Here is a 15,164-nt window from a genome sequence, read left to right on the forward strand (position 1 = left end):
GAGGGCATGACTGTAAAGAGAAAGAAATCAGACATATGGTCATCTGGGAAACCACAGTAAAGAAGAAGTCCAGTTGACAATGACTAAATCACCTCAAAAATATCCTGCACTGTCAGGAAATAAGCTATTCAACAGAAGTGAATGTGCCAAATCATTCCTGGGTTCAACATCAAGTCTTTTAATTAGAGCACTACAAAAAATGTCTAAAATATCCTCCATAACCATTCTCTATAAATAGTATTTTAAGCAATCAATTTTCTACACCTCTAAAGAGTATTTTTAATGGTATGTACCATTTAACAAGTAGGTACAATTATTAAGTTGAAGAGAATATTTTCATAAAAGGATACTAAATTACATTTCATTGGAAAAATACGTAAGAGGATATAATTGAGAAAAATATGAATGTTTATTTACAAAAACAGAATGTAACAACAGAACACTAAACAGACAGTAAATCATAAGTGTATGTTAAAACCTTTTAGTCAAAATAATACATTTGCTGTAATCAATAATAAGCTAATGAAAATACAGACTGTTATGTATTATCTAGAAAGGTAAAAAATATTGATTTTCTTTTACAATAATATTTCAAAAAAACTACTTTTACATTATAAAATAAAAACCCCATTTGAAAAAAATTTTCAAACACATAGGTTTAAAAATAACGAAATACTGATGACATTGATAGGAGGCCATCCCAGATACACACAAAAGAGGGCGGTCAGTGAACAGATGCACAAGCCAAAGGCCTGGCACCCAGATCAAGCTTTCCCATATCTCACGCTCCTCTTTTCCCCGCTTAGTTACAGCACAAACCAAGCTAAAATGCTACCTCAACTTCTCTCTCTCTTCACTTCAAAACCATAGCTCATAAATACTTATCTACTGTGACAGTTAATTTTTTGATCATCAGAGTGCCCAGAACTCCAGTCAGACGTTATTTCAGGTGTGTCTGTGAGGGTGTTTCTAGATGAGGTTAACATCTGAATTGTTGGACTGAGCAGAGCAGATGCCTCCCCCATTGAGGGCGGGGGTGTCTCATCCAATCCTCTGCAGTCCTGAATGGAACAAAAAGGCCAACCCTCCTGCGACTAAGAGGTTATTTCCTCCTGCCTGAGGGCCATGAGCACAGACATGGATTTTTTTCCTGCCTTCAGACTCAAACTGAAACACCGCTCTTTCTTCCTGGGTCTCCAGCCTGCTGCTCACAGTTTGGTGACTCAACCTCCATAATCACATGGGCCATTCCATACAGTACATCTCTTTTTGTACACATGTACACATACACACACACACACACACACACACACACACACACACATTCTATTGGTTCTGTTTCTCTGCAGAACCCTAACACACCTACCTACTTAATACATCAAATTCTTAATAAAAAGGTCAAAAAACATTTTCAAGTAATAACATATAATGATGTCAGTGACACAGCAAAGTTCTCACATAGCTTGATGAGAGTCTAATTTAAAGCCTTTCCAGTCATTTCATAGCATGATAGCATGCATCAAAACTTCAAAACCGTCTACAGTTTTTCACCAGGTAAACTGGTTCCCTGGTGAACATATACAGAGGACATCTGAATTATAATCAGATTTATGTGCTCAAGATATTGGTTGCAATAACATTTATGACAAAGTCAAACAGACACAACCAAGTGTTCAATAATAGGGGAATGATTAAGCAAATTATATCACTTTCAAATGATGTGTTGTCATGCAGCTAACACAAATGATATTTTCAAAAATGATTCAACAACCTGGGAAAATGATCACAATAGAATGTCAATTTTTTTAATGGGAAAAAACAATGATATCTAGCTATCTAGACTAAAGAGAAAGGCTAAAATGTTGACAGTAATTATTTATGAATGAGACAATGACGGGAAAATTTTCTGTATTTTTCATACTTCCTATAATCAGAATATGTTACCTTTAAAATAAAATATAACATTATCCAGAATTATTTGATTTATTACTATTTAATAAACATTATCCAAAATCATGTTTAAAGAAAATTCTATTCAATGATAAATTTAAGCTTCTATGGACAGTTACGAATGAAAACAGTTTTTAAAACAAACCTGTAAAAACTGCAAGAGCTTTTTATAATATATTATAAAAGAGGCTGAACTTTTTAAAAAAGTATAAAGCTAGAGACGTGTTATGGACTGAACTGTGTCCTAAAATTCATCTGTTGAGGCCCTAACTCCCAATGTGACTGTATTTGGAGATAGGGCATTTAAAGAGGTAATGAAGGTTAAATGAGGTTATAATGGTGGGACTCTAATCCGACAGGATTGGGGTCCTTCTAAGAGGAGGAAGGAAAACCAGAGAGGTGGACACACAGAGAAAAGGCCACGTGAGGACACAGCCAAGAAGGCAACTGCTGGAAGCCAGGAAAGAGGCTTCAGGAGAAACCAAATCCTCCCACACCTGGATTGTGTACTTCCAGCCTCCAGAGCTGTGAGGACATATATTTCTGTTGTCTAAGGCACCCGGTCTGTGGTATTTTGTTATGGCAGCCCGAGCAAACGGATACAAGACATAATAAAGTGTCATTATACAATTTACTTGGTAAATATTCTTTGCCCTATAGTTTACCTTTCCTAAGAAGAAACAAACAAGAAATGAACAATAAAAAATGTGCTTCATTCCACAGTGCTAAGCCATAGAAGGGACGAGAAACCATAACATTATTAGCTAGTCCTACTTAAGAGAAATAAGGAATAGGAGTGGGAATCTGAGAAGTAAGAACAGAATTAAAGGCAGTTCTCAGGTTTACAGTGATAAACGTCTATCTAAAAATTCCCTGTGATGGGCTTCCCTCGTGGCACAGTGGTTGAGAATCTGCCTGCCAACGCAGGGGACGTGGGTTCAGGCCCTGGTCCGGGAGGATCCCGCGTGCAGTGGAGTGGCTGGGCCTGTGCGCCACAGCTGCTGAGCCTGCACTCTGGGGCCCGAGAGCCACAACTGCTGGGCCCGCATGCCACATCTACCGAGGGCAGCACGCCTAGAGTCCATGCTCTGCAATGGGAGAAGCCACCACCATGAGAAGCCCACGCACCACAATGAAGAGTAGCCCCCGCTCACCGCCACTGGAGAGGGCCCGTGTGCAGCAATGAAGACCCAACGCAGCCAAAAATAAATATATAAATAAATAAATTTATAAAAATAAATAAAAATTCCTTGTGAAAGATTCCACATAACACAATAGGATGCATTCTAAACTGTTTTCACTGTATTTGTTCTCAACATTTCTCGGTCCTGAAAATAACATTACATGTGCATGTATGTATATATGTCTATACATATTACATACACACACACACACACACACACACACACACACATTCCTACAGAAATACAACTCATATGCAATTTCAGTTATTACAACTACTGGCAGTTTACCTACCAAGAAGACGACTCTTCACTCAAGCATTATTTTACATCTTACATTTCTGTTTCGATCTTACCCTTTAAACTGAATCCACTTTCCCAATCTTTTGTTGAGCAACTACTAGATTAATACGTGAGTTTCTTTTACCTAATGAAACTGTAGACACACTTACAGAATTTTCAACTACATTTTGGGGCATATTCAAAAAACAAACCTTTTAGTCTTCAGACCAAATTAGAATTTCAGTTTCTGCTCTGATTTTTCAAAATTACCTTGTCTGGATCCATCTTTCCTCTGATAAATTCCTGCTTCCAGAACTGCAATGCCTGTTCCAAGGTTAGGCCAATGCCCTTCAGGAAGAGGCCGTACTGCATGCGGCCCCCATGACGAAGATGGTGATTTTCCCGCAGGGCTTTATGTAGCTGACGCATGCAAGGTGGGAAGGATTTGGTAGAAAGCTACAAGAAAAAAAGAGTGTTTTGTTATTTATCAGGTCCCCCACAATATTTGTTGCAAAAATCAATCTAATTTGCAAATCGTAAATTCAGTTTAATTGGAATAAAATCAAAAAACCGTAAGGAAGTTATTACTGTCTCACTGTGATTACAGATTCTTTTTCTTATTAATATTTTAATATTGATTACATGTCAAAATGATAATAGTTTAGATATACTGCATTGAATAAAACATATTATTAAAATTTATTTCACCTATTTCTTTTCTTTTTATAATTTTTAATTAAACGTTTTCTTTTGAGATAACTGTAGATTCCTATGCAGTTGTAAGAAATAATACAAAGAGATGTCATGTACCTGGTATCCCCCAAAGGTAATATCCTGCAAATCTGTAGTATATTATCACAACCAAGATACTGACACTGATATACACTAGTCTTAGATTTTCTCAGTTACACTCACGTGTTCATTTCTGTGTACATGTGTACATAATTTTATGTTATTTTTTCACATGTGTAGGTTCATGCATCCCCCACCACAAGGATCCCTCATGTTTCCATTTTATAACCCCCATCTTCTGTACCCTCCCCCCGCCATTCCCTAACCCTTGGCAACCACTAATTGTTCTCCGTCTCCATAATTTTGTCATTTCAAGAGTGTTAGACAAATAGAATCATATAGTTTAACGTTTTGAGAGTGGCGTTTTACTCAGCATTCCCACAAAATTCATCTAAGTTGTTGCAGGTATCAATAGCTCGTTTTGTTTAATTGCTGAGCAATAGTCCATGGTGTGGACATAACACCATTTGTCTAACCATTCACTCGTTGAAGGATATTTGGGTTGTATCCAGTTTGGGGCCATTTCAAACAAATGAGTGTACAGTTTTTCATGTAAACCTAAGATTTCATTTTCCTGGGATAAATGTTCAAAAGTACAATTGGTGAATCACAGATGAACTTTTAAAATAACCCCAATACAAAGTAAAACATAAAAATAAGAGAAATGGTTCTCAAAATGTGAATTCAAATAAATGTGTTAAAGAAATTAACAATTAAAAGAAAACCTTTTTTGGACTTCCCTGGTGGCGCAGTGGTTAAGAGTCCACCTGCCAATGCAGGGGATATGGGTTCGGGCCCTGGTCCGGGAAGATCCCACATGCCACAAAGCAACTAAGCCCATGCACCACAACTAATGAGCCTGCGCTCTAGAGCCTGCGAGCCACATCTGCTGAGCCCGCATGCCACAACTATTGAGTCCGCAAGCCTAGAGCCTGTGCTCCGCAACAAGAGAAGCCACCGCAATGAGAAGCCCGCGCACCGCAACAGAGTAGCCCCTGCTCACCGCAGCAACTAACCCCAATGCAGCCATACATACATACATTTATTTATTTATTTATTTATTTAAAAGGAAACCTTTTTCATCTATGGTCTCAACTGCGTTCTCCCTGACCTCCTCAAGCATCCTCCTGAGACTTAACTCCCACCTCTCACGGGCTCCTCAGCAGGTTCAACTTTGCCCGTGACAGGGGCAGTTCTCACTTTGCTCCCTTGACTGACCAGGCAGCCTCTTCATCTTTCACAGTAACAACTTCTACTTGATTATAATTTTTCATAGGAATATGACTTATTTATTCCAGACTCCAAAAGCTCAGGGTCTCCCCCCTACTCACCATCATAACTCTTGTTTCCAAGCATTAAAACCTCACCTGTGTATTTTTAATTCATTTTAAGTAATTTGGTAATTGTCTAAACAAAGATTAATTATGGCTGACTCAGTTTCCCTTTTTTGGGTAATGCAGAAATTCTACAATGTCTTAAAGAGAAATTCTATAAAGTAAAAGTATGCACACTTTCATTCCCCTATGGAGCCACAAAGTGAAGCTGAAATGAGCTGCCTACTAATCTAGTGGCAACACAAGATGGGAGCCTACCCTTACTGTCATGGAATACATTTTGTATCCTCCTCAAATTTACATGCCAAGTCCTAAACCCACGACCTCAGAATGTGGCTGTATTTAGAGCTGGGACCTGTAAGGAGGTAATCAAGGTTAAAGGAGCTCATGGGAGTGGGGCCCTGGTCCAAGGTGACTGGGGTCCTTCTAAGCAGAGGAAGAGACACGGGGATGAGCAGCCACCTAGAAGCCAAGGAGAGAGGCCTCAGGAGAAACCAAACTTGCTGATACCTTCATCATGGAATGCTCGCCTCCAGAACTGTGAGAAAATAAGCTTCTGTTGTTTAAGGCACCCAGACTGTGGTATTTTGTTACAACAGCCCTAGCAAATGGATATACTTAGTATTTTACATTTCTCCTTTACTATATGTATATGGTATTTAAATATAAACAATAAACACTATTTAGTTGTCATCACTTAAAAAGAATTCCCCCTTTGGAAAACTGATTAAATTCTGTTTTTATCAGACTACAAATGATTTTCTGATTTTTTGGTTTTCCTATGATGAAAAAAAAAATCATATGTATAGCACATGGGATTTCTTTAAAAAATGATTGGCAAGCAATGAAATAACATTCCCTCCCATCTCCCCACCCACAAAATAATCTTTGGTTGAAGAAAATCTGTGCTTCCTCCATTGACAAAGGTTTAAGTTTAAAAGGATGAGATGCTTACCGAATCGATCTGATCTAAAGAAACCTTCCCAACATTTCCCTGTGTACTGTAGTCTTGACCAGTGTACGAATGACTAAAAATAAAAAGAACAAAATATTAAAATAGGATTTGTAAAACATATTTTGATCACTTCAAAGGAAATCTTTAAAATTCTGATACAAAGTCACAAAGATATTTTACACATACCGTAGGAAAAACATAGCCAAGTGTTTTAAAGGTATTTAATAGAATACATTTAAGTAACTTTCCCAAAATTAATACAGAAATGCAGTGCTCATCTGGATCTCCCGATTCCTAATCTAGGGTGCCATTTCCATTTCCTGGAAGCAATATGCAAGTTGTTGTTAAAGTTAACACCTCTCCCACACTGACCCCTTATAAAACAGCATGGCAGCAGAGCTAGGAATAAATGGGAGCTTACATCCAGAGTCATCACTCAGTAGGCCCTTGAGTGAGTCACCTAGACTCTCCACACCCCAGGATCCCTGTCCGTCAAATGGAGATGACAGTGCCTGCCCTGCAGTGTTAACAGGAGGTCAGAATTGAAATACCTTTTGTTAAAGGACTGGACATATAGTAATCACTATTCATTAAAATAAGTAACATATGAACAGCACTTTACATGTACAAAGAGTCCTTATCTATATCCTCTAATTACATCCTCACAACACCCCCAACAGAGCAGGTTTATTTTACATTTGAGAAGTGAGGAACTTGTTAGATGAGACAGCAAGTCAGCAGTGCAGCAGGAACTCAAACTTTTTGACTCCCAACTTCCTGTTTCTTCACTATACCATGCCATTCTCTTCCCTGTGATACATTTTCCTCTTGTATTATTTAGAAATTAGGAAATATAACATGGCACATACTACCTAAAGCCCTCCACCTGTGTACATTATCATCTCCTTGACACAACTCCACACCCGTAGCTCCATCAACAATGACTCAGATGCAGACATTCAGGGATCATGCGGCGAAGAACTGGTGCAAGGTTACACAGAAAACCATAGTCAAACTGTGGTTTATGCAGACTCCACAACTAAAGGGAAGTTCTGGAGTACAGTATCATTACAATAACAAGGGATTCCGGATGCTCTACTTTCTACCTGCTCAGCACTATAGCTTCTTGCTGCTGGATAACATACACCCTTCAAGATGCTCTGTAGAAAGGCTGTTATTCCTACAATCAATCAGGTTATTGATTAAACAATGGGTACAGATTATGAAGCAAAACTACTGGATATCTCGGGACGTTGCAACCACTGGCAAGGAGACTGTCACAAGTGTAGATGTCCCCTTCCGACAGTCCTCCCTCCATGGGCTAAGAATGGCCTGAGAATCACTCTGAGAGCAGGACAAGCAGAATGCCAGAGAGTGACACAGAATGATCCTGCACCTAAAACACATCTTCTTGCCTTTGGTATTATTTCTCCCTCCAGTAACAAATTTCTGACAGCATATCACTGGACTCTATCCATTCCCTTTATCATAGTAGTGCCATGCCACACAAAACTCATGCTAAGTTAAACCAACAGGTGCTATTTAATTTTAATATTTTACATTTTAATAGAGAACACAACCAGAGAATTGTTTCAGTGAAATCCCCCCAAATAAAAACATATTTCACTTTCCAATATGTCTTACACACAAGGCAATGAAAACAGCATAAGCTACGAGTCTGAAGACTTGCTTTTGTTTTTGTTCTTTAAATCATTGGTTTGGCAAACTGGTAATCTGCACATTCTCATTTATAAAATGGTATTAATAAGGCCAGGCCTGCCTAACTAACAGAAATCCTGGGGAGATCAAATGAACTAATAAATTCGAAGTGCTAATTAAAATCAGTAAAGCATATTCCAGTACACAGAGCAACTGCAGTCTTGACCAGTAAGTACAGAGGAATACAAAACAAAACAAAATAAAACAGGATGGGAAGGGAGGCAGCATGATCCTGTAGAGGAGTCATCCCCCAGTTGGGAGATGCTAGCCCACTCCATTGACCCCTGTAAGCTTTAGGCTATAAATTGATCACGATCATCTAACAGGACGGTTCAGCTCAAATAGATGAACAAATACAAAAGTCCTGTATAAATGGTAAAATGATGTACAAACGTGATTATAGTCACTGAGTAGTTTTCTCAGCCCAGATTAATGCAGTATACAAAGTACAAAGAGAAGATGTATAAAGAGGACACATATGTTTGCCTGAATGCCAGTATAAAATGCTTGTTCCTCAAAGTTTTAATAGAATATGCAAAGGGACCAAATTCCAAGAAAAAAAAGTAAGAAAGAGAATGGTAGCAATGATAAATGCAAAGAATTTACTGGGTATAAATAACTACAGAGAGAATATAAGGAAACCGTCAGACATCATACTTCTAAAATTATTATAAATAGACAAGAAGATGGTCACCAGCCAACCCAGTAAGGGCAAGTGTGGAACCCTGGAAGAAAAGTGACAGAAATGAAGAATTGAAGCATAAGAATTGGGAATGAGATTCCTCTTCCACTCATTCAGAATCAGAAAGCATAACATATATATTGGTTAAAGGAGTTGTTACGTCACAGCTATTTAATACATACTTGAACAGTTATGGATAGATGAAGCCAAGGGGGAGGATTTTCAGATATAAGAAAGGCAAATCATGAGAATGATCTGCAGGCAGAAAGAACCATAAAAAGATTTTGGACAAGAATTCACATAATTAGGTTTATACTCGAGAAAGAAAGCAGTGTAGAGAAATTACTAGAAAGGGAGGGACTGGGAAATGGAAAACCAGTTGGAAGAATATTGCAACATTCCGGGCAAGAGAAGTTTTTGAAAAGACCTTCAGTAAAGTAATGGCAATAGATGGATAAAGGAAGGCAATCAAGGTAAAAGAAAAAGGAACAAATAGTGCTGCCATAAAAGAATAAAAATCCTTGGGGCTTCCCTGCTGGCGCAATGGTTAAGAATCCGCCTGCCAACGCAGGGGACATGGGTTTGAGCCCTGGTCCGGGAAGATCCCACATGCCACAGAGCAACTAAGCCCGTGCACCCCAACTACTAAGCTTGCGTTCTAGAGCCCGCGAGCCACAGCTACTGCAGCCCGCGCACCTAGAGCCCGTGCTCCACAACAAGAGAATACACCACAATGAGAAGCCCGTGGCACCGCAACAAAGAGTAGCCCCCTCTCACCGCAACTAGAGAAAGGCTGGGGAAAGCAACAAAGACCCAACGCAGCCAAACATAAATAAATAAATTTATTTTTTTAAAAAATCCTTAATAACAATTCACATTAGCTTATGAGACTGGACCTTTGGCTTTTACTTGGAAGTGCACAGGGATGTTACGAGATGAGACTCCTAACAGCCCCCAGGACAGGTAAGGCACCTTCTACCACACTCAGAGCCCGGCGGCAGCTTCATATCACACAGCTTCCAAATGAATGCAGCTGCTACACTAATGAGCAAAAACATACATAATGAACTGTCAAAATATAGTCTTAGTTTCATGATTTTAAAAACTTGGTTAACTTTATGAACAAACAATTCTTAATCATGGTACTAGGGAAACAGAAAAAGTAATAAAAACTTTTTATAACTTTTTTTAATTTAAAAAAAATTTTACTGTAATTTTTAACAGTAAAAACAATTTCTAATTGGTTCGATATACACACACACAAACCCAGCAGAAAATACTATTTTCAGTTCATTTTAAATACTCACAGCTTTAAGAAACACTCGCTGTCACTGATGTACAGCTTTAACAAAGAGGATTTAGTCAGCATAAAAGCTTTCCTGCTTCTAACCTTCCATAAGAGAATAAATTGAGAGGTAACACAAATGTCATTTTTTTCAACACAGTGGACCAAAAAACATTTTAATGGGCCACAAAAATCAAATCATGTCACTAATCACTACCCTGCCAAATATAAAGAGGAAGTTTTGGTTTTTTTTTTTTTGCGGTACGCGGGCCTCTCACTGTTGTGGCCTCTCCCGTTGCGGAGCACAGGCTCCGGACGCGCAGGCTCAGCGGCCATGGCTCACGGGCCTAGCCGCTCCGCGGCATGTGGGATCTTCCCAGACCGGGGCACGAACCCGTATCCCCTGAATCGGCAGGCGGACTCTCAACCACTGTGCCACCAGGGAAGCCCATGTTCTTTTTGTTTTTTTTAACATCTTTATTGGAGTATAATTGCTTTACAATGGTAAAGAGGAAGTTTTGATTCATCAGAGAATCTTAAAAAGTCAAGATCTGATTTAATTCTCAGTTTAGCCACTAATTTGCCACAAGTAAAAAAGAAAAAGCAGGGCTTCCCTGGTGGCACAGAGGTTGAGAGTCCGCCTGCCGATGCAGTGGACACGGGGTTCCTGCCCCGGTCCGGGAAGATCCCACATGCCGCGGAGTAGCTGGGCCCGTGAGCCATGGCCGCTGAGCTTGTGCGTCCGGTGCAACGCGAGAGGCCACAACAGTGAGAGGCCCGCGTACCGCAAAAAAACAAACAAAAAAGAAAAAGCATAAGTCAAACTATGCATTAATTATTCATCCATAAATGTGGACAGTAAGGGATTAGGAGCTATAGTGATTTATTTCCATCCTGTATGCTAATTTATCTTCTATTTGCTAGAGTATCAGGTGAAAGGCACTGAAGGTAAAATGGTATCATTTTTCTCAAGTCACCAAAAAGCCAGAAAAGTGGTGAAAACAATAAAGATGTGGGTCCATGAATACTGAGTTATATTAGAACACTGTCTGTGGTGAAAGGCGACAGTGTGTGTTTGCTAAAATGTAGCAATTACACAGCACTGTACAAGCAATACAAACACCTTCACTCCCCAAACAGAACTAGAGAAATGCAGAAAACCCAGGACAAACCTTACTTTTTTAAATACCATTAGATTGTCAGGCTCTCTATAAGAGACTTTTTCTACATCCCAGTTGTTGTCCTTTTCTAACTACCTTTTTAAAAAAAGCTTTCAAGGGTCTCTGTACAGCTCCTCAATCCCTCATCAAGCACTTCTGTGACCAAGGAAGAGTCACAAAGTAGTGACGGACCCAAAGATGACCCAAACAGTACGACGTGATGAGGTGATGAGAGCCCCAACAAGGCCGCAGAGAACAGGCCCTTCTCAGAGCAGGGGGAGGAGGACAAACCACATGCAGCCCAGAAAGGGCACCTCAGAGGGAGCTGCCCAGGGACAGCATCCAGGATTCTGAGTGTCATGAGAACACTGCTGAGATGACTGAGCACAGTGCCCAAGCTGAGCAGACGCCTGCCAAGTCAGCGGGACCAGCTCAAGGCCGAAGGAGAGGAGGTTGACCATCAGGGAGAAGGCGGGCCTGGGTGGCAGAGAGGAAGAGCAGGAGACCACAGTCAAGGAATAACTGTAAAGTCACAGGCGTGGTTGTTTTAGTGTTTTTACCATTCATAGTTGAACAACTTTATATGTATTAAAACATTTTTAAATTTTGATCCGGTTCAGAAAAGTATATGACATGAGTTTATTAGGGTTGTTGGAGGGTTGTTAAAAGTAAGCATGTGATAAGGAGGTGACATTTGGGGATAATAAAAAAGTCTGTTTTTCTCAACATCTAGAGGGTTAGCACATATCAGATGGACAGGCAGAAAGACACAAGCAAAGCCAAGGAAATTTCACAGTTTATAGACGAAGATGTTGGGTTAGGTGGCAAAAGAGCCACTCCTTGCAGAGGCAAGGGGGAAAAAGAGCTGAAACTGGGCAGGTAGATCCTGAAACGCAGGTCTCTGAACAAAAACCGCTAAAATAGCGAGCCAATTCTACCTCCTTTTGCAATAACATAGTGCTAAATCATGACTTTAATAAAAACTTGAGGTTTTGTCAAATTTAAAACCTTTAAAAACCTAAACCTGTGCATAATAGTATTTTCTAAGAAAACTGAATTTTGCAAACACAGAAGTAATTCAGTGTTTGTCCTTGGTTATTTTGTTCTGTTTTGTCTTGAGGTGATGGTCCTAAGTTATCCAATCTACTATAAGAGAACTAATGGTACACAAAATATATAAAAACATCTTCCTACTGTTGCATTTGTTCAGTAAGTCTACATGCAACTTAATTAAAACTCAGTCACATCTGAGGAACTTTTTCCTCCCACATTGTCTTGCTCATTAAACAGTAAGATGTAAGCAGAGTTAGTTTTCCAATAAGGCTAAAAATCACAGTAAACAGAAAATTGTAAAACCAACAGTTTCAACAAATTAAGAGTTGAAAGGAGAAGACACTTTCAAAAATATCCATAACACATATTTACATAACCATATTTGACATGATCCTATTTTCAATCCAATTAAACAATTCGATAGGGGGGTGGGAGGAGGGCTGAGGCATAACAGAGACAGGAAGGCAGAGTCAGTCACAGCCACACAGAACCAGTTCTCCCAAACACTACCACACAAACATCAAATCTACACAATAGAAATGCAGTGGATATATAAAGAGGTAAATCAGAAACACACACACCTGCACACATCTGATCTGTGAAAGGCAGACCCATGCCTGGTCTTTGTAGAAACAACAGAAATATAAGCCTCGGTCAATACACCACCAATGTCAACACGAGCACTTAGATTTCAACAGGGAGTTGCTTTTGAGTGCTGAAAATAAGAGGCGAAAACAAAAAGAAATTATATGAAAGTGGATTTGTGGGTCTCATGACAAGATTAGCTGGTTAAGGAAAAAAACCTTTCCTGCTGTGGCCCTGATCTCAGCACATGACGGCCCATCACAACTCTGCTGAGACACAAATGCCACAGGACACAGCTGGCAAAACGGGTGACACCTCTCCAATCATTTTCCTGTTTTCCGATTAGTGACGCAACTTGAGGGAGGGAATAAGGAGTAGTGGAATAGTTGCAACATTTTAGGATTTAGCTGCAATTCTGCCTCATTTGCATAATTTTTCCAAGTCCAATCTGCCCAAAGCAATCAGGGAGTACAGCAGAGTAAGGGAGTGAGCCAAGCAGACTGACGAGGAGCACAGGTATCAGACTCACTGTGTGACTTTGCTTTCAGTTTCCTCACTGGGAAACAGGGATCTCAAAAGGGGTCACGAAAGTACCCCCTCCAAGGACTGCCGTGAGGATCAAATGAGATGTCTATAAGAGTTTACCACACGATTTTTCACTCAAATTGTTTTTTTTAATTGTGAATAATATTTTATTTAGTCATTTTTGTTTACAACTGAAACTCTGGGAATTCAAAATTAATATCTTTGCCCGTGAGCTTCTTATAGACACCAGAAAATGTTCCAACCTTGTGTTCCACATTGTTCTGCTGTGCTTTATCCAAATGAACCTTTATGAGTTGGCTGCCAACCAGCTTCACGCGGATTCTCTTGCCCACAATCTCACTTGGGAAAACCAAGTCCTCCAGAATGGCATCGTGCACTGCTGTCAGAGTGCAGCTCCTGGGATGCTTTTGCTTATTTTTTGTACGGCTTTTGCAAGTTGGCTTAGGCAGAATTCTCCTCTGCGTGATATAGACAAGGTGCTTCCCGCTGAACTTCTTCTCCAACTCACACACTAGCAGACCTGGATTTTTCTGGAACGATTTCAGTTGAGGAATGGGAACAAGATTATGATAGCTTTCCGACCACCACCAACTTCAATTTCCTCAGTGGTCATGATGTTCAGCTCCCGCAGCTGGGCCTTGAGGTACAAGTTCATCTCCAGCTTCAGAAGGACCTGGGAGATGCCCAACTCAAGCTCATCTGGCTTCACACCACTGGGCTTGGCAATCTTCACGCTGGAACTAAACATGGCCTGGATCTTGCCAATGCGGCCAATACTTCACTCAAATTGTAATCATCATTATCATCCAGGCCTCAATTTGTCACATGTGGACGTTTTGGTTGTTGTTTCTCTCTACTCTTTAACATTCACCACTTTCTTCCCTTGAATATCAGGAAAAAAATGTATTTCTTTCCTATCTTCTTTATACCATCACATGAAATATTTAATCTTAAAGTAGAATTTAGATGTCCTTGAAAAACCTGATGATCTGGAAGGTTTTATCTATAGCTACACTCTTAGAAAGTTTCCACAGTGCAAAACTTCAAACTCAAACACTGCAGGTTTCAATGGAACCCAGCTTTGCAGAGCTGCATATCCAATATGGTAGCCACCAGCCAACTGTGACTAAGCTGCACTTGAAATGCAGCTTAGTCAGAATTAAGAAGTTCCATAAGTGTAAAATTTGCAGGATTTCAAAGACTTGGTATGAAAAACTAATGTAAAACATTTCATTAATAAATTTTCCTATCGATTACATGTTGAAATGATATTCTGGATATGAGTTAAATAAGATATTACTAAAATTAATGTCACTGAAGTAATTTAAAATTACACATGTGGCTCATATTTGTGGTGCTCATATACTTCTGGACAGCACTGTCATAGAGTGAGGACAGTGACACGAAGCAATCAAGTGCTTCCCCTGAGGACTAGGTCCACATGCAGAAACGCCAATTGACCTACCCTGACTTCTATTTGCCAAGTGAAGATCAGACTCTGCTGGTCATAAGTGGAATACAAGCTGCAATTGGGCCACTGAAGGAATGCCTCAAGTCAACTGTAAATATGCTTGTTTTCATAACACTGTGCTTGGGAATCAAGGTTCCAAACTTGAGCCACACCCTCCCATTTCTACTAT

At 39.7% G+C, this 15,164-nt stretch overlaps 1 protein-coding gene and 1 pseudogene across 1 annotated transcript in view; both read right to left on the reverse strand.

The window, feature by feature from the left end:
- The window catches only part of PRIM2 (DNA primase subunit 2), a 285,580-nt gene that overhangs the window by 97,719 nt on the left and 172,697 nt on the right, over nucleotides 1–15,164 (reverse strand). Inside the window, exons 9-10 of the mRNA XM_060164099.1 lie at nucleotides 6,495–6,567; nucleotides 3,684–3,869 (exon numbers count right to left, since the gene is read on the reverse strand). Coding sequence (XP_060020082.1) covers nucleotides 3,684–3,869; nucleotides 6,495–6,567 — 259 coding nt within the window. The remainder of the gene's footprint in view (nucleotides 1–3,683; nucleotides 3,870–6,494; nucleotides 6,568–15,164) is intronic.
- On the reverse strand, nucleotides 13,650–14,272 carry LOC132528087 (small ribosomal subunit protein eS7-like; annotated as a pseudogene).

The sequence above is a fragment of the Lagenorhynchus albirostris genome, chromosome 10, assembly GCF_949774975.1.
Source record: "Lagenorhynchus albirostris chromosome 10, mLagAlb1.1, whole genome shotgun sequence".
Classification (NCBI taxonomy): Eukaryota; Metazoa; Chordata; class Mammalia; order Artiodactyla; family Delphinidae; genus Lagenorhynchus; species Lagenorhynchus albirostris.